General features: G+C 48.9%; 1 protein-coding gene across 2 annotated transcripts in view; it reads left to right on the forward strand.

The window, feature by feature from the left end:
* The window catches only part of PTK7 (protein tyrosine kinase 7 (inactive)), a 61,263-nt gene extending 49,619 nt beyond the window's left edge, over positions 1–11,644 (forward strand). For both annotated transcript variants that reach the window (XM_082639889.1, XM_082639890.1), the window contains exons 15-20: positions 270–425; positions 1,054–1,286; positions 2,282–2,362; positions 9,006–9,157; positions 9,975–10,153; positions 10,646–11,644. In XM_082639889.1, the coding sequence (XP_082496015.1) occupies positions 270–425; positions 1,054–1,286; positions 2,282–2,362; positions 9,006–9,157; positions 9,975–10,153; positions 10,646–10,806 (962 nt within the window). In that variant the 3' untranslated portion in view covers positions 10,807–11,644. The remainder of the gene's footprint in view (positions 1–269; positions 426–1,053; positions 1,287–2,281; positions 2,363–9,005; positions 9,158–9,974; positions 10,154–10,645) is intronic.
* Positions 11,645–18,046: the final 6,402 nt, after the last annotated feature.

An 18,046-nucleotide genomic window follows, 5' to 3' on the forward strand; every position in this document is an offset into this window, starting at 1 on the left:
CATTGACTCAGATGAGACTTGTGCAGTTTGTTCCATTTCAAAAGTTGTAATCGGCTGTGTCAATAAGTGGTCATACCCTAAGGGATGCCTGTCTCCCTCACCCCAGCCCCATCAGTTCATCGGTTGGATTGTGTGTGGATTTTGTGTGGGACCCCAGGATTGGACCCCTTTGGTGGAAGTGGGAGATTGTGGAAAAGAACTGCAGTCCCCACCGTGGTGGCCAGAGTGTCAGGTTTTATCCTGACACCCTCCCTGCCTCTTCTTCCCAGGCGGGCCTCTGCAGAACGGACAGCCCTCAGCAGAGATCCAAGAGGAAGTGGCCTTGACCAGCTTGGGCTCCAGCTCCGCAGCCACCAACAAACGCCACAGCACAAGTGACAAGATGCACTTCCCTCGGGCCAGCCTGCAGCCCATCACCACACTGGGTGTGTTGCCTTGGCCATCGTCACCCCTGCTTAACTACAGGCTCTGGTCTGTCTTGGGGCTGCGCCAGGGCTGGTGGCTCTGGAGTCCCTGAGGCCCAGAACATCAGAAATGGAGGGAGCTTTGGGGAGGCCCGGTCCAGTGTGTCCCCCACCTGTTGTCCACACCCCACCTCCACAGATTTTGTCATTCCTGTGTATTATTCACTTGATGTTTTCTTTAGATTGACTCTCCCTCACCTTTAAAAAAAAATCTAACTAAAGTTAGCTTTGTTTTAGGAAGAACTGTGAGAAGTTACGGATCTGTGCTAGTTAAATATTTTCTGAGCATAGGTTAGAATGTAGAACTAAGATCTGTTTATGGTGAACGACCTAAAATTCTCATACAGACCACCCTCTAGAAAATACTATTAATCTGACCCCTTTATTTCACTGTTAGCGACTGCCAAGCCCAGGGCAGAAGGGGAAGTGGTTTGCTCAGGGTCACCCACACAGCTGGGGCCACCGCCCGGTCCAGGTGGGTGGAGCAGAGAGACTCCCTGCTGTGTGACACAGGCCAGGTGCCTCCCAAGTCAGGGGCTTTTCTCTGCTCCGGGGAAGGCTGCTAGCTGACTCGGATGTGTGCCCGCAGGGAAGAGCGAGTTTGGGGAGGTGTTCCTGGCAAAGGCGCAGGGCTTGGAGGAGGGGGCGCCAGAGACCCTGGTGCTTGTGAAGAGCCTGCAGAGCCGGGACGAGCAGCAGCAGCTGGACTTCCGGAGGGAGTTCGAGATGTTTGGGAAGCTGAACCACGCCAACGTGGTGCGGCTGCTGGGGCTGTGCCGGGAGGCCGAGCCCCACTACATGGTGCTGGAGTATGTGGACCTGGTATGCTGCTGGCCGGGGCCCTGCTTGTCTCGGGCTGGGCAGTGCTCTGACCTGGGGGGCGGGGGGCACCATGGGAACCTGCTGTCACCACCTTGAGATGCTCAGCCTCCTGTCCCCCCAGCTCTCTGACACCCACCTTTCTTTGACCCGCACCCAGTCTGCCAGCCCCAGGTCTGGGGGTGGGGCCCAGGTTCTTCTGGCCTCTCCCTCTGCCCGCTGCCTGGATGCCTTCCAGGTCCTCTTCTCTGACTCTCGTTTTCTTTGGTTTGTCTTTTTTTTTTTTTTTTCCTCCCCAGGGCTTGTCAGCCCTTGAGAATAAATAACGTCAGAAACTGGCTTTCCTTCTTTCCCTGCAGCCCATACCACTTGAGGGACAGTGTTAACCCAGCCACTAGCCTTCTCTTTCCACCCTGCTTGTCACGCCCAGCTCCACCCCTCACTCTTCATTCCCTGGCCCATCTAGGCCTAATCCCCTTGGACTTCAAACTGCTGCTTGTCAATCTCCCCAGCTCAGGGGGCAGGAAGGGGGCGGAGTGACCCTCGTCTTTCCTTTAGTGAGTGCTGATGAGCACTTTGTGCATGTTTTTGCTGCTGGTGTCCCCTCTTTGTTATGTCTGGAGGACACAGCCATCCTGTCTGGGGTCCGTGAAGACCCTGTGAAGACAGAGGGTTGGGGGCTGTGGGGTTTTCCTCTCTTGGCTCCCTCAGGGCAGGGGCTTCCTCACCTGCCCATCTGGGGCCTCCCCTGAGGGTCGCAATGACCGTCCTCCTCCCTTTCCGACTGAGAGTGTCTAGGAGGCACTTCCTATAGTTTTTAATTCCCACTGGCCTCTCCCCATGGGAGGGGGTCTGGGCTGGGGATTGGGCATTCAGCTCGGGGCTCCTCACCCCCCCACCATCCCCCCGGGGCGGGTACCTTGTGAGCACCTGCTGGGTTGGATGTTTTGGAGATACAGGCTGGACTGACTTGACAGAGACGCTTGGCTTTTCCTCAGGGAGACCTCAAACAGTTCCTGAGGATTTCCAAGAGCAAGGATGAAAAGTTGAAGTCGCAGCCCCTCAGCACGAAGCAGAAGGTGAGGACGGGGGCGGGTCGAGGCCCCCAAGGTGGGCCAGGACCCAGGGCAGTTACCTAACAGAAGTGCACTGGTTGAATGCAGCCTGTGGGCCAGGCCCCGTGTAAGTACTTACCTCAGTGATCACGGTGATCCTCTGCGATACATGTCGCTATCCGAGTTGTGGGTGAAGACGCCAAGGTTTAGAGAGATTAGGTGACTTGTCCCAGTCATGGAGCCTGTGAGTGCCTTTGTGTGGCCACATTGCCTTCGGAGAGAAGAGCTGCCCTTCACCTTGGCCGCTGCAGCAGGACGTCTGTCGCCTGCCTTGGATGCTGAGCTGGAGGAGCAGCAGGCAGCCTGGGCGTCTAGGGGCCTTTGGGGCTGGGCGTGGCCCTGAGCATGTTTCTTCATCCTCCGCGTGTGAACTGGCCTCCTGACATGGTGCCCCTGCCTCCATCTCTGAGAATCCACAGGATTGTCTGCTGTGGCTGTATATGGAAAGCCACAGGACAGGACGTGCTTCTCCAGCTGGGTGGGATGTCAGGACCCCAGAGCTCACAAATCAGGACACGCATGGAGCCAGTGAATCTGGCATCATGGGCCCTTGGGGATGCAAAACTGAGACTGCCGCACGTCCTTGGGGCACTTAGGATCTAGTGGGAGAGCTTGGGTAAGTGAGTATGGCGTGTGCCTTACAGATTTCAGGTAAGACACAGAAAGCAAGTGAGAGACATAAAATAAGAGACATTGAAGACGTCCACGTCCTTTAGGTGGACAGACAGTGTGGTTAACAAAGAAGGTCCCCTGGTAGAGAAAGCCATTTGAGTTCAAGTCTCAAGGACAAGAAGTAGGTGAATGGTGGGAAGAAGAGGAGTTTAGGTATGTTGCTTTGGCTGGGACAGGGGCGTAGGCAGGTGACAGGAAGTTATTTCCATCACGTGACCCGAGGGACTCTCTTTGGCTGAGAGTCGTCACCACTGTTGCTGAAGATTTCTCCACACTTTTTTGCCCAAGTGTCTTGAACTTGACGGGGAAAATTCAGTAAGTTGGGTTTCATACTCTCCAAGGACAATATTCTGCATTGGATGGTGGGGGAAGGGCATTGCTTTAAAAAAAAATTGTAGATTTATGGACCGTACCTCAGACTTAGGGCGGAATCTGTGAGAGTGGGGTCTGAGGATCCGCATTTTTTTTTTTTTTTTTTTGCGGTACGCGGGCCTCTCACTGTTGTGGCCTCTCCCCTTGCGGAGCACAGGCTCCAGACGCACAGGCTCAGCGGCCATGGCTCACGGGCCTGGCCACTCCGCGGCACGTGGGATCTTCCCAGACTGGGGCACGAACCCTTGTCCCCTGCATCGGCAGGCGGACTGTCTACCACTGCGCCACCAGGGAAGCCCAACGTTCAGTTTTTAAAGGGAGGTGGAGTGGTAAGCAGGCTGCTCCCTGGCCAGCTAGAGCTGGAATGAGGGTGCTGTGCCTGGATGGGGAGGAGCCTCAGGAGGATTCCAGGACAGCTGTGGGATCGCGATAGCAATCAAAGACACAGGCCCTGGGTGGTGGCATAATTGTAGGTGATGCATGTTAGAGTAGCTGATAAGATGATGGAGATTTTGAAGTTTGAGCACTGTAACCTGTGATTTCTCCATGGATCACCTGCAAGCTAATGATGGGACCAGGAGCAGGGGCAGCTTAGCACACCTGGTGGACAGCGCTTTGCTTTAAGCAGTCAGATGCCGGATAGGAAGCAGCAGCCTGTTTGGGAAGAGAAGGGAAGTGTCACGGTGGCTTAGCCAGAACTCAGGCGAGCCCCCAGGGTGTTAAAGTTGGAAAGGAGGGGTGGATCTGGTCTTTACCAAAGTGCAGGTGTTTATAACAGCATTTGAAAATTAATCCCGTGGCCATCTGATGGCGGCATGCCCAGCAGTAAGGAAACACTTAACTGGCTTGGGTTAACAGAATTCCCTTTTACTGTCCTCGCTTAGCCAGTATTTCCAGAAGCACTGCTTCTCTGGAAAGATAGCAAGTTAGTCACTGGGCCAAGACCTCTGTCTTCTGTTCCCATGACTAATAGCAGATTGTTTAGCTTGTGAGCCAGAGCAGAGAGGGCAGGCTGAAGGGAAAGCCAAGTCTGATGAGGGCTTGTTACAAAAGCCATTGTCTGCCCCTTACAGACAACCGGGCAAGGCTGGACAAATGCCCTGGCGTTTTGAAGCCTGAAGTAGAGTGTGTCCATTTATAATGCCTTTTACCACCAGTGCCACTTGGGGCTTCCTGAGGATGGCAGCCTGGGAGCTCTTTTGGGAGCATGACCTCTACTTTTCCTTGGAGATCCAGTGCCCAGCTCTGCACCCAGGGATGGCTCAGTAATCCTGGTGGACCTGTTCACCTGACCTCTTCTCATTGGCTCATGCATTTGGTTGGAAGCTCTCCGGAGATTTTGTGGCTTCACTTTTGATAAAGAAAATGCACCAAGAAGATGAGATTTCCCCTAACTCTTGGTAGTGGCCCGCGTTCAGCCCATCTGCATATGCAGTGTCAGTCGATATATTGGATATGTAATGGGTCCAGACTGGTCGTGGTTGGGATCAGTGCTGCCTAATAGAACTTCCCGAGGTGATGGAAACATTCCATACCTGTGCTGTCCAGTGCAGTGGTCACCAGCCCCATGTGGCTACTGAGTACTTAGCATGTGGCTAGAGAGACGGAGGAGCTGAATTCTTTATTTTATTAAGTTTTAATTAACTTAAATAGGCACACGGGGCTAGGGGGCTACTGTTTTGGACAGCACAGGTGTAGACCATTGTTTTTAAACTTTTTTTGACTGAGACCCACAGTAGCAAAAAAAAAAAAAGGAAAAGAGAGCACGTTTTACATCACAATGCAACACAGACGTGCATATTTATTTATTTATTTTAAATATTCTAAAGTGTCACTTTTTAAAAATTAATTAATTTATTTTTGGCTGCGTTGGGTCTTTGTTGCTGCGTGCGGGCTTTCTCTAGTTGTGACGAGTGGTGGCTGCTCTTCATTGCGGTGCATGGGCTTCTCATTGCGGTGGCTTCTCTAGTTGTGGAGCACAGGCTCTAGGCGCACGGGCTCCAGTAGTTGTGGCACGTGGGCTCAGTAGTTGTGGCTCGCGGGCTCTAGAGCGCAGGCTCAGTAGTTGTGGCGCACGGACTTAGTTGCTCCTCGGCATGTGGGATCTTCCCGGAGCAGGGCTTGAACCGTTGTCCCCTGCATTAGCAGGTGGATTCTTAACTACTGCGCCACCAGGGAAGTCCCAGATGTGTATATTTAAAAAATGGAAAAAGTTCCATGAATGATAGTTATCCTTACCACGTGTGATACACTCTGATATTTTCTATTCCTTTAAAAAAAAATGCTGGTTAAGATTCACTAAATGGGTTTTATGCCCTACTAGTAGGTTGTGACCACAATTAGCAACTCTCCAGTGGAAGCAGTGGGGCCTGCAGGGATCTCACTGGTCAGAGCACACAGACTGAAAAGATCTGTTTTTGGAGTGACCCCTCTCCCAGTGTTTGGACTCAGCTCCTCTCCTGGCCTTGCTGTGACTCTGGGAGCCAGGCTGGTGAAGCTGCTCGGAGCCAGCCAGGGATGCCGAAGGGCCAGTCCACAGCCAGCACCCCACCCCTGGGGTCACTGATGGCAGACAGCCCTTCCTGTGCCCCCATCCACTGTGAGGTGACCCAGGAAAGGCGGCTGCAGTGTTGAGGAAAGAGCCAGGCTTTGGCATTTGGCTGGGACTGTGTGCAAAGCTGAGGAGGAGCCCCCCTCACAGAGAGCAAGCAGGGGAGCAGCTAGCTTGGCTCAGGGCCCGGGCGCACAGTAGGTGCACAACAAGGATTCCCACCCCCTTCTCTCTGACTGGGTGGTCTCCTTCTTGCCCTAGGTAATGTGGGAGCAGCCCTTCTACCACTCACATTCACCTTTGTTCCTTTTTGAACTTCAGGGACATAGATAAACCATAATCTTGGTTAATCTGTGACATACTCTCATTGGTCCACACACAGGCTGCTTTTACTTACTTAGTTATTGCTATTTTTTTAATGTGTTTATTGACGTGTGTATGTATGTGTGTATGTTTGTTTCATTTTGATATTTCAAACTTAAAAGACTGTAAGAATGGTTCAAGGAGCTCCTACAAACCCTTTATCCAGATTCAATTGTTTACATTTTGCCCCATTTGCTTTATTATTCTCTGTGTCTGTATATTATTATTTTTATGCATTTTTCTGAACCGTTGGAGGTAAGTTAGAGGCCGACTTTTGACCTTTTGCAATCAGATGTGTGGCAAATGATACCTTGTCGGGTCTTGATTAGTATTTTCTTCATCACCCATGATACTGGTCATTGGCCACATTTGTCTCTCCGTGATTTAGTATGTGGTGGGTGGCTTCTCCCTTATGGATCCTGAAAGTGAGTCTGTGTGCTGGAAGAAATACACAGCTGGCCAGTAACTTGTTAAATAACCTTCCACGCAGACCTCTTTGCGTTTCTGTTTGCCTTGTTTTTATACACAAGGAAATGCTACATGTCCTGTGTCCCTTGGTGTTGCTCCCAAGGATTGGATAAGGTGACAGAAGCATAGGGACCATTGGTCTTTACAAGCACTCTGCTGGTGCTCTGATTTTACCTCTGTTTGGCATGGCTCACCTTCCCCCAATTGGTGGCACCCTTCTGCAGGTACAATTCTTACCTCCCTTCTAGACTGCCCTCTCACCAGGAGCCTAGTCTTGCCATCCCTGTTATATTCCATCAGCACCCAGTTGTATGTGGTATATAGTAGATGCTCAATTGATATTCGTTCAGTGCATTGGTGTATATTTTTTAAATGTTAGTATTTCTTAATTATAATAACATTTAATATGTTATATAATGTATTATATGTAATACATTCACATGGCTCAAAAACTTTTAAAAGGTATCAGTGAAACATCTCCCCAACTCTCTTACACTTTGGAAAATAGTTTTGCATTATTTTGTAATGCTAGAGCTACTCACAGCCCATGACCCACCACGAGGTATCTTAGAGAAACTCATGCATATATACACTCATAAGAACATTCATAACAGCACTTTTTTTTTTTTTAAAGAGGGAGGGAGGGAGGAAGGGAGGAAGGAAGGGAGGGAGGAAGAGAGAGGTCATGCTCTTATTTATTTATTTATTTATTTATTTATTTGGTTGTGCCGGGTCTTAGTTGTGGCCGGTGGGCTCCTTAATTGTGGCTTGTGGGCTCCTTAGTTGCGGCTTGCCAGCTCCTTAGTTGTGGCATGCATGTAGGATCTAGTTCCCTGACCAGGGATCGAACCCAGGCCCCCTGCATTGGGAGCTTGGAGTCTAACGACTGTGCCACCAGGGAAGTACCCAGCACTGTCCTTTTTTTTTTTTTTTTTTTTTTTTTTTAAATTTTATTTTTGGCTCCGTTGGGTCTTCGTTGCTGCACGTGGGCTTTTCTCTGGTTGTGGCGAGCGGGGGCTACTCTTCGTTGCGGTGCATGGGCTTCTCATTGTGGTGGGTTCTCTTGTTGTGGAGCATGGGCTCTAGGCACGCGGGCTTCAGTAGTTGTGGCACGTGGGCTCAGTAGTTGCCCAGCACTGTTCTGAATAGTGAAAATCTGGCGGGGGGGGTGGGGAACAACTTTCCACTGACATTAGGAGGAATAAATTATGATGTGTTTATCATGAAAAAGAACTAAGTACAATGATATCCCATAAAAAGGATGAACCTTGCATTGTTAAGTGAAAGAATCAAGGCACAAAGGAATATACGTATTTGTATGCTTGCAGCCTTATCTGGTTCTAAAACAGGCAAAATGGAATTGTATTGTTTGTTTAGGAACATATGAATAAGCGGTAAAACTGTAAAGAACAGACAAGACATTATTTTCATAAAAGTCAGGATAGTGATTACCTCTTGAGGAGAGAGGAGACTTTGTGATGGGGAAGGAGCCAGTGGGGGGCTTCTGGGGGCCTATCATTGGTTTTTTTTTTTTAACTTGGTGACTGTTACCTGAGTGTGGGCGTTATAGTTATTCGTGAAAGTAGACATATATTTTATGAACTTTTCTATATGTAGTTCACACCAAAATATAAACCAAAAGTTTCCCTACCTTTTCTCTCTGGCCTCCAGCTACCCTTCTCAGAGGCAACTAGTGTGTGTGTGTGTGTGTATCTATCTACCTTCGCTCACACATATATTTTATATATAGATATATATGATTGTTTATTTTGTTTTTTATGAAATGCAACTAGTAGAAAATATGTAACTTTGAAGTAAAAAAAGAAAAGAGGAGCAATCCATAAAGATGTGAGCTATGCTTACTGCCCAGTTATTTTTCACTCAGCAGGTGGTCACTATGTGTCCTCCCCACCCCGCCTGCCACTCACTTAATCTAGCACCTGCTGGGCATGGGAGTGGGGCCGAAAACTTTATTTCATTCAGTTCAGTTCTCCAACAACCCAGGAGGCAGGTCCTGTTATTCCCATTTTACAGAGAAGGGAACAGGCTGTTGTGCCTTTGTTTTGGGGCTTCCTTCAGCATCACATTAATGGTGCTGAGACCCCACCAAGAGCTGTGACAAGGGCGGTCTGCCAATACCCCAGTCCTGATCTGCTCTGACAGCCCCCTTTCTCATTCCAGGTGGCTCTGTGTACCCAGGTGGCCCTGGGAATGGAGCACCTGTCCAACAACCGCTTTGTGCACAAGGACCTGGCCGCTCGAAACTGCCTGGTCAGCGCTCAGAGACAGGTGAAGGTGTCGGCCCTGGGGCTCAGCAAGGACGTGTACAACAGGTAGGGGGCACAGGTGGGGTGGGCGAGGGGCAGAGGGCAGACACAGCTGGTGGCGGTGGGGTGGGAAAGGGCTTAGTCCAAAGCTGGAGGCCCCGGGAGGGGCAGAACCTTCCCACCCTCTCCCAAGGGTGCAGTAGGCATCCCAGCCAGTGAACCACAGCTCCCTGATCTTACACATTTTCTCTAGTGATAAAAAAATTATAAACCTTTTTCAGAAGTAACTAGTCACACTTTATATAGTTTTATATAGAATTTAACTATTCATATGGTTCCCTCTGTAACTTCCTGAATTCAGTAGTTATTATTTTTAAGGCTAAGACTTAAAGCTCAGCACCCACAGCCAGAGATCACGCTGGAATATACATTACCTAGTGCCTCCGGGAACTTCCCCTTGAGTCATCCCAGTTTTGACTCACCCTGGTTTGTCTGACTGTTGCTTTAGTCATGATTGGGTTATCACTAGTAAAGCTCTTTAAGATTTCTTTTCATTTAACATGTTCATTTTTTACACTTTTAAACTAATAGAAAATATGTATGATTATTAGCTTTTAAATATTGACATTAGGCGAAGTCTGATTCTTAAGGGAATTTTTTAACTGTCAGACCCCATGTGGATGCCTCCAGATTTCATCCAGTATACAACCCCCCCACCCCACCCCTTGCTAAGCAAAAATGTTTCCAATTTCCCTGAATGCCTTGATACAGAAAATCTGGGCTGTAGCTTGGGTATGAGACCCAGACCTGGGATGAGGTTGGGATCCCAGGCTGTGCCCCTCACCCCCCCACCCCCATGCCTGTGTGTCCTCTTGTCCCGCAGTGAGTACTACCACTTCCGCCAGGCCTGGGTGCCGCTGCGCTGGATGTCCCCTGAGGCCATCCTGGAGGGCGACTTCTCCACCAAGTCTGATGTCTGGGCCTTCGGCGTGCTGATGTGGGAAGTGTTCACTCACGGGGAAATGCCCCATGGTGGGCAGGCAGACGATGAAGTGCTGGCAGGTAGGCAGCTCTGTTTCCGAGAGACAGTTCCAGATGTTCTCTAGGTGGAGAGCTTGCTCAGGGTCCCGGGGCCAGTTCAGCGCCAACCTCCCCTCTCAGGGCTGGTATCAGCACGTACACGGATATGGCCACTCCACTTGTTAGATTACCAAAATACCTTCATACTGGTTTGTAAATAGCCCTTGTCCCCAGCGTTCACTCTAGCTACTCTGGTGCCTGCCTGTTGACCCCACTTCAGCCCCTGTGCATTGGCTGCTTCTTGTGCTGCTTGGACCCTGCCCCCGCCAGCCAGAGAGATCTGGGACCAGGGGAGTCCTCCCCTTTGCTTGCAAGATGCTTTCTATAGACTCCTTGAATCCTTGCTCATCCACACTGGCCAGCATCCCTCAGAGTCTCCCTCACGTGGCTGCCTGTGGGAACTGCAGGCTCCACAGAGTATTGGACAGGTGGTTAAATATTTTGACTAACCCTCTTCCCACCGTCTTTCTGCAGACTTGCAGGCTGGGAAGGCCAGACTCCCGCAGCCTGAGGGCTGCCCTTCCAAGCTCTACCGGCTGATGCAGCGCTGCTGGGCCCTCAGCCCCAAGGACCGGCCCTCCTTCAGCGAGATCGCCAACACCCTGGGAGACAGCCCCGCGGATAACAAGCCGTGAGGAGGGAGCCCAGGCGGGCTGTGCCTCAGGATGGTGTGGGCAGGGGAGGACCTCCTGAGGGTGCCCACAGCATGATGGGCAAGATCCTGGTCCTCTTGGGCCCTAGGGGCCCCGCCCAGGCACCACAGGCACTGCTGAGGTCAGGCAGGGCCTGGGCTTTCTTCCTCTTCCTCACCCTCAGCCCTTGGGGAGGCTGATTTGGACCCAGACTGGGTGACTGGGGCTTTGGGCTGGGCAGCTTTCTCTACCACCCCTTCCCCCATCAGGGGCAGTGTGGGTGCCTCAGGTAACCCCAACTTCTGGCCTGGGTCTCCTCCCCTCCACCAGGTCCAGTTCTGCCACTCACCTGCCAACTTCATCGGGGGAGGGCTAGGCTGGAGGTGAGCTGGCTTCAAGGGGAGTTCCTTACTATACTCAAGTCCTGGATTGCTCTGGCCCCTGGGGACCACTTTGGGGTCTGCACTAGGATCATGGAGGACCCAGCCAGCGAGTCCCCCCCCTCCCCCGCCGCCACGGACATGTGCACGCTGACCCAGACCTGCGCCTCCTCCCTACCCTTCTCTCCTTTTCTCATCCTAAGTGCCTGGCAGATGAAGGAGTTTTCAGGAGCTTTTGACACTATATAACCCGCCCTTTTTGTATGCACCGTGGGCGGCTTTTGTATGTAATTGCAGCGTGGGGTGGGAGGGCATGGGACGCAGGGGTGGGTCCTGGAGGAGATGGGACAGTGGGCCACCCCTGCCTCACACCTTTATTGTTGTTGCTGTTGTTTGTTTGTTTGTTTTGATTTTGTTTTTACACTCGCTGCTCTCAATAAAGAAGCCTTTTTTACAACCTGCTTCTGATGCTCATTCCCTACTTTTTGCCCATAAATGATGTGCCTTCTTCCCTCGCTTATCAGAGGGGCCATGTGCCTTCCCGGAGTCTTGGGGGGTGCTTGGGCAGGGATAATTGGCAGACACTGGTCCTTCTCTCTGGTTTGTGGAGCAGTTGAATACTTTTTTTTTTTTTTTTTTGGCCACACTGCGTGGCTTGCAGGGTCTTAGTTCCCCAACCAGGGATTGAATCCGGACCACAGCAGTGAAAACACGGAGTCCTAACCACTGGACTGCCAGGGAGTTTCCTCCTGGGGAAGTTGAGAATGTGGGCTCAGAGGAGTGCCAACTAATTATTCTCTGCTGGCTGGCCTGGTACTCACACTCAGGTACTGAGCGTAGAAGTGTGAGGAGGGAACTAGTTAGAGTGGGGTTGGAGAAGGAGTTAGTGACAGATTCAGGTCTCTGAATCCCTTTAAGACTCTAGGAAGGTGATGGAGGAGATAGGACTGAGCAAAGATGCGCTTAATGCCTCACTGCTCCAGGGCTTTCAGCCCTCGGCTGGTTTGATTCCTGCCTCTTCATTACCTAGACCTTGTGTCATCAGTTACACTCTACCATGTCGTAACTTCAGCATGGTTCCCCATCCTAAAGAGATAAGTCCTGACCTCTGGAATTGCTCTAGTTCCTTCTGTTCCTCACCAAATTTCTCAGTAATGAAAAGAACAGCTAATATTTATTAAATACTTGCTCTGTACCAGTCACTTTGCTAAGCACTTAACCTGCATTATCTTATTGAACTTCTGTGACCACTCTGTTAGCCAGATATTATTGTTCCCATTTCACAGATTAGGAAACCAAGGCTCAGGGAGGTCAGGTAGTTTCCCTAAGGTTGCACAAATGGTAAGTGAGCCACTGTTGTAGATATACAGTGTGGTACATCCCTCAGGTGTGTTGGAGTGTAAAAAAAAAAAAACAAAAACAAAAAAATTTCTCTAGAGCAGTGCTTTTCAAATTGTGGGTTGTAACCATCATTTAAAAAATATGAAACAATAAAAAACTATCTGAGTACATTGTATACCTTATGGGTAAGTATTGTTTTACAAAATTTTGTTTATTATATTTGACATGTGTTTGGGTATGTTAGCTTATGTCAGCTATGGGGGTGGTGCTGCAGCATAAAACCCCCAAATCTCACAACAATTTATTTTTCTCACAGGCCTGCAGGTTGGTGAGGTTTGGCTGATCTTGGCTGGACTTAGCTGAGTTCAGGCGGGCTTGGCACCAGGTGGTAGGTCTGGTTTGGGTCTACTTTGCTGGCCCCCAGAGCATGCTCTCATGCAGTAGCAGGAGCACAAGAAGTCCTGCCAGATCATGCCAGTACATTTAAAAGTGTCGGTCTATTAACATTTTATCAGCCAAAGCAAGTCACATGTCAAAACCCAACATCAGCACTAGTAGGATGTGACTGCAAAGGATGTGGGTATCTTATTCCAACACAGGGTGTAAAAATGGGGTACGATCATTGAATTCACTCCATGTTGTGATGTAAAAATTATTTCCTCCTGTGGGATGCACTCAGAAGTACTGGGAAGGCAGTACTGTAGAAGGTCATTTATCACTAAGCCTCTTCTTAGAGGCATCAGGGAAGATGCCTGGTCTTCCTTGACCGCTCTGCAGCAGCTAACACTGCTGGTCACATCTGCCTTGTCAAATTCTCGTCTCTTGCCTTTGGTGATGGTACGCCGTATCCACCTTCTCTGACCAGGCCTTCTCCAGCCCTGCTTGTGGCTTCCTTCTGCCTGCCCCAGAGATGGCTGTTCTCCTGGCTTCTGTCCTTGGCCTTCCTCTCTCTACATTCTCACCCTCAGGAATCTCATCTTACCTCATGTGACTTTAACTGGCCCTTCAGTGTGGACAGTTCCCAAAGCATTAGCTCCAGTTCCAGCCTCTACCTCAAGCTTCAGACTCACGCTCCCCTTTTTCTACAGGACATTTCTCTCTACCTGTTTCCCTGGGCCCAAACTGAACTTACCTCTCTCCCAAACCTGTTCTTTAAGCCAAGTTCCCTGTTCCCTTTATTGGTGGAGAATAGTCACCCTTACTTAGAATCTCAACCCATCATGAGCCCTCTTCTCTGTGCACCCCCTTCCCATGCAGGCCATCACCAAGATCCCTTTTTTCTACCTCTGCCCTGTTTCTATCTTTGCTTAATTTTAAGGGAAAAATTTTCACATAGAAGTAGTCCTGATCATGGAAGAAGTCAAGTGGTACAGACTTGCATAAAGCAAAAAATAGATTCCTCTAGAAGGAACACACCCAAGCTCATTCTACAAGGCCACTATCACCCTGATACCAAAACCAGACAAAAATATCACAAAAAAAGAAAATTACAGGCCAACATCACTGATGAACATAGACACAAAAATCCTCAACAAAATACTAGCAAACAGAATCCAGCAACACATTAAAAGGATCATATACCATGATCAAGTGGGATTTATCCAAGGGATGCAAGGATTCTTCAATATATGCAAATCAATCAATGTGATACACCATATTAGCAACTTGAAGAATAAAAACCATATGATCATCTCAATAGATGCAGAAAAAGGTTTTGACAAAATTTAACACCATTCTATGATTAAAAACTCTCCAGATAGTGGACACAGAGGGAACCTACCTCAACATAATAAAGGCCATATATGACAAACCCACAACAAACATCATTCTCAAAGGTGAAAAACTGAAAGCATTTCCTCTAAGATCAGGAACAAGACAAGAATGTCCACTCTCGCCACTATTATTCCACATAGTTCTGGAAGTCCTAGCCATGGCAATCAGGGAAGAAAAAGAAATAAAAGGAATCCAAAAAATGAACTTATTTGCAAAGCAGAAATAGAGACACAGATGTAGAGAACAAACTCATGGATACTAAGGGTGGAAGAGGGGGGTGGGATGAATTTGGAGATTGGGATTGACATATATACACTACTATGTATAAAATAGATAACTAATGAGAACCTACTGTATAGCACAGGGAACTCTATTCAGTGCTCTCTGGTAACCTAAATGGGAAGGAACTCTTAAAAAAGAAGGGATATATTTTTACGTATAACTGTTTCACATTACTGCACAGCAGAAACTAACACGACATTGTAAAGCAACTATACGCCAGTAAAAATTAAAAAAACACATTCCTCTCGTCTGATGGAAAGCACGATGAGTGTTTGCAGCGTGGCTTTTCCTGACATTTCCTGGGCACACTGACTCATGACCTTTCCATTCCCCCTAATGCTGCCATCAACCATTGAGATCTCTTTTCTTCTATGTGAAGTTAAGAATCCCTGTGTAGAATTCTGCTCAATCTTATGTGGCAGCCTGGATGGGAGGGGAGTCTGGGGGAGAATGGGTATGTGTATATGTATGGCTGAGATGTTTTGCTGTGCACCTGAAACTATCACAACGTTAATTGGTTATTTCCCAATGAAAACAGTTATAGAGTGTTACTAATTTTTTTTTTTTTGGTGATAGCAATTTTTTTTTTTTTTTTGCGGTACGCAGGCCTCTCACTGTTGTGGCCTCTCCTGTTGTGGAGCACAGGCTTCGGACGCTCAGGCTCAGCGGCCATGGCTCACGGGCCCAGCTGCTCCGCGGCATGTGGAATCTTCCCGGACCGGGGCACGAACCCGTGTCTCCTGCATCGGCAGGCGGACTCTCAACCACTGCGCCACCAGGGAAGCCCGATAGCAATCTTTTAAAAAGCAATCTTGGACTTCCCTGGTGTTGCAGTGGTTAAGAATCCGCCTGCCAATGCAGGGGACACGGGTTCGAGCTCTGTTCCAGGAAGATCCCACATGCTGCGGAGCACCTAAGCCCGTGCACCACAGCTACTGAGCCTGCTCTCTAGAGCCCGAGAGCCACAACTACTGAAGCCCATGTGCCACAACCACTGAAGCCCGCCCGCCTAGAGCCCGTGCTCCACAACAAAAGAAGCCACCGCAATGAGAAGCCTGCGCACCGCAACGAAGATTAGCCCCCGCTCGCTGCAACTAGAGAAAGCCGGGGCGCAGCAACAAAAACCCAACACAGCCAAAAAATAAATAAATAAAAAAATTTAAAAAGTAATAAATTTTTGTTCTGATTTTATTTGGGTGATAAAAATCAGGAGAAAGAAAGTTCAGGGTGGGAATGTTGTAGAATGAGGGGATCTGGCTGAAATTCTGGTGCCCTTCTGGAGGTCCTTCATGGTCTGGATGGACAGGGGGCTACTGCGATTGAGGCCTTATCGGAGACGCACCAAACTCACATTCCAGGGAGGCCAGGCAGGGGACTTATCTGAGTTCAGTGGGCTGTGCAGAGTCTATAGTGAACCTGGGAGCAAATGCCTCTTCTCTGGCCACCGTTCAATTCTGCTGCGTGATATTGTGCCCCTGCAGGCACGTAGGCCCGGGGTTGCTAAAAATTCCAATTTTTTTGAGAGAGGCCAGATAATCAGATTTCTGTGTAAAGTCTCCTGGTTTTAAAATAGTCTATGGTCCAAAGAAGACACACCTATGAGCCAGTTTTTTATTGTAACTTTATCCACATCAGCAGTTTTGTTTCCTGAACCTGCAGTGATGTGTGTGGAGTGGTGCCCCCTTCCCCCGCCGGTGATAAAGGGCTGGGAAGGAGCTGTGGCACTAATGCTGCTGTGCAATTGCCCTGGGGTTCGGTGAAATGGGAGAGATGGCAGCCTCTGTGAAGGGAAGCTGAGTACTGTTTATCATCCTGGACCCCCTTCCCTGTGGATGGCAGACGGCTGTCGTTCTCTGCTGAGTGGAGTGCCACCGCCTAGGGCTGTCCACCCTGCGTGTCTAAAGTAGGTGTTTCAAATGGAAAAATCTTTAGAAGCCAGGCAAGAATGAACCCCAACGGCTGTGATTTTGACTGTGCGGCTTAGACAAATCCCAAGCAAACATTTGTGGCCCCTGAAGCCCGTCTGGAACCTATTTATCTATTTGACCTGTTCTTCCTCTTGAGCTAACACATTCCATATGTTTAACTACCTGTTGTGCAGAGTAAATTAGGAAAAGAGAAAAAAAAAAAACTCTTTAAAAAACTATTGGGAAAGGGGGGAGAGGAGGGCTCTTAATTCCTGTATTTAGGGGTTTGATGAACAAGCCATGTTTTCAGTATGTATGTGTATATGTATGTATATATACACACATATCTCACAAATCACTTGAACATACTTTATTTCAGTATTTTTCAGTCTTTGGATTGCGATTCACAGTAAGAAATGCAGTTGATGTTGTCATCCAGTACACACACATTGAGTCATATGAAACTGACAGTATCCTACCCTCTTGACCTATAAAATGGCAATTTTTTATGGTTCAAACTAAAAATAATGCAAAGAAAAGTTGTATGCAACAATATTTACTCTTGTCTCTTTTTGGTGAGACCCATTACTTTATTAATTTAAATTCTGGTTGCAGTATACTAAATTGATTTAACTATCACTACCACTTTATTCACTGCTTTATTTAATCTTCATAACAATTTTTAAGGCAGGAATCATCACTCTATGCCATCCCCTTAAACACAAGAGGCTGTTTATCCTAGGGACAAGGTGATTAACTCCCTAACCACTTACTTAGACCACCACTGCACTTTAATCTATACCTCATCTAATCTTTTTAAGGACCTCCTACCGACAATGAGTAATGTGGAGTTTGGAGAGGTCAAAAACTTGTTTCCAGGCACAGGGCTAGGAAGAGGCAGTTTCCAGATTTTAATAATTTCTGTAATAGTAAAGCTCAAGCTATTTTCACTGCCTTGGAGCTAAGAACCAGACCCAGACCCTGAACCTGGGTTTTGCAGCACTCCACTCTTTTTTTTTTCCTCCTATGGGCTTTTCTTGGCTTTCAAGAGAAGGGGGTGTGTGTGTGTGTGTGTGTGTGTGTGTGTGTGTGTGTGTGTGTGTGTGTGTGTGTGTGTGTGTGTGTGTGTGTGTGTGTGTGTGTGTGTGTGTGTGTGTGTGTCGCATGCACTTGCTTGCTTGCTTAAACTTTCTGTCCGGCTACACTTTTTCCCAGGCCTTTGCACTGGTTGAGGGGTGGGCTTTATCCCCGCGACCACCCCCTCCCCCAGCCCAGGCCGCAGCTGGAAGTCTTTACAGATCATCATCTCTCCTCCCTGCCCCCATTGGGGACCGGGAGGCCGACTGTCTCCCCCGGTCTTTTCCAGATGTACGTCTGCCAAAGATCCCAGCCCCCCAAAAAAAACCAGTATAGAGAATGATGAATGAGGACCGGGGAGCCGGCCTGGTGGGAAAGTGTCGTCGCCTTGAAAAGAGAGGGAAAGGGAAAGGAAGTGGTGGGGGGGGAGGGGAAGCGGTGGAGCAGAGAGGCCGCAGGGCGAAAAGTGTAGACAGCGGGGAC

Source organism: Mesoplodon mirus (assembly GCF_964341445.2).
Source record: "Mesoplodon mirus genome assembly, chromosome: 12".
NCBI lineage: Eukaryota > Metazoa > Chordata > Mammalia > Artiodactyla > Ziphiidae > Mesoplodon > Mesoplodon mirus.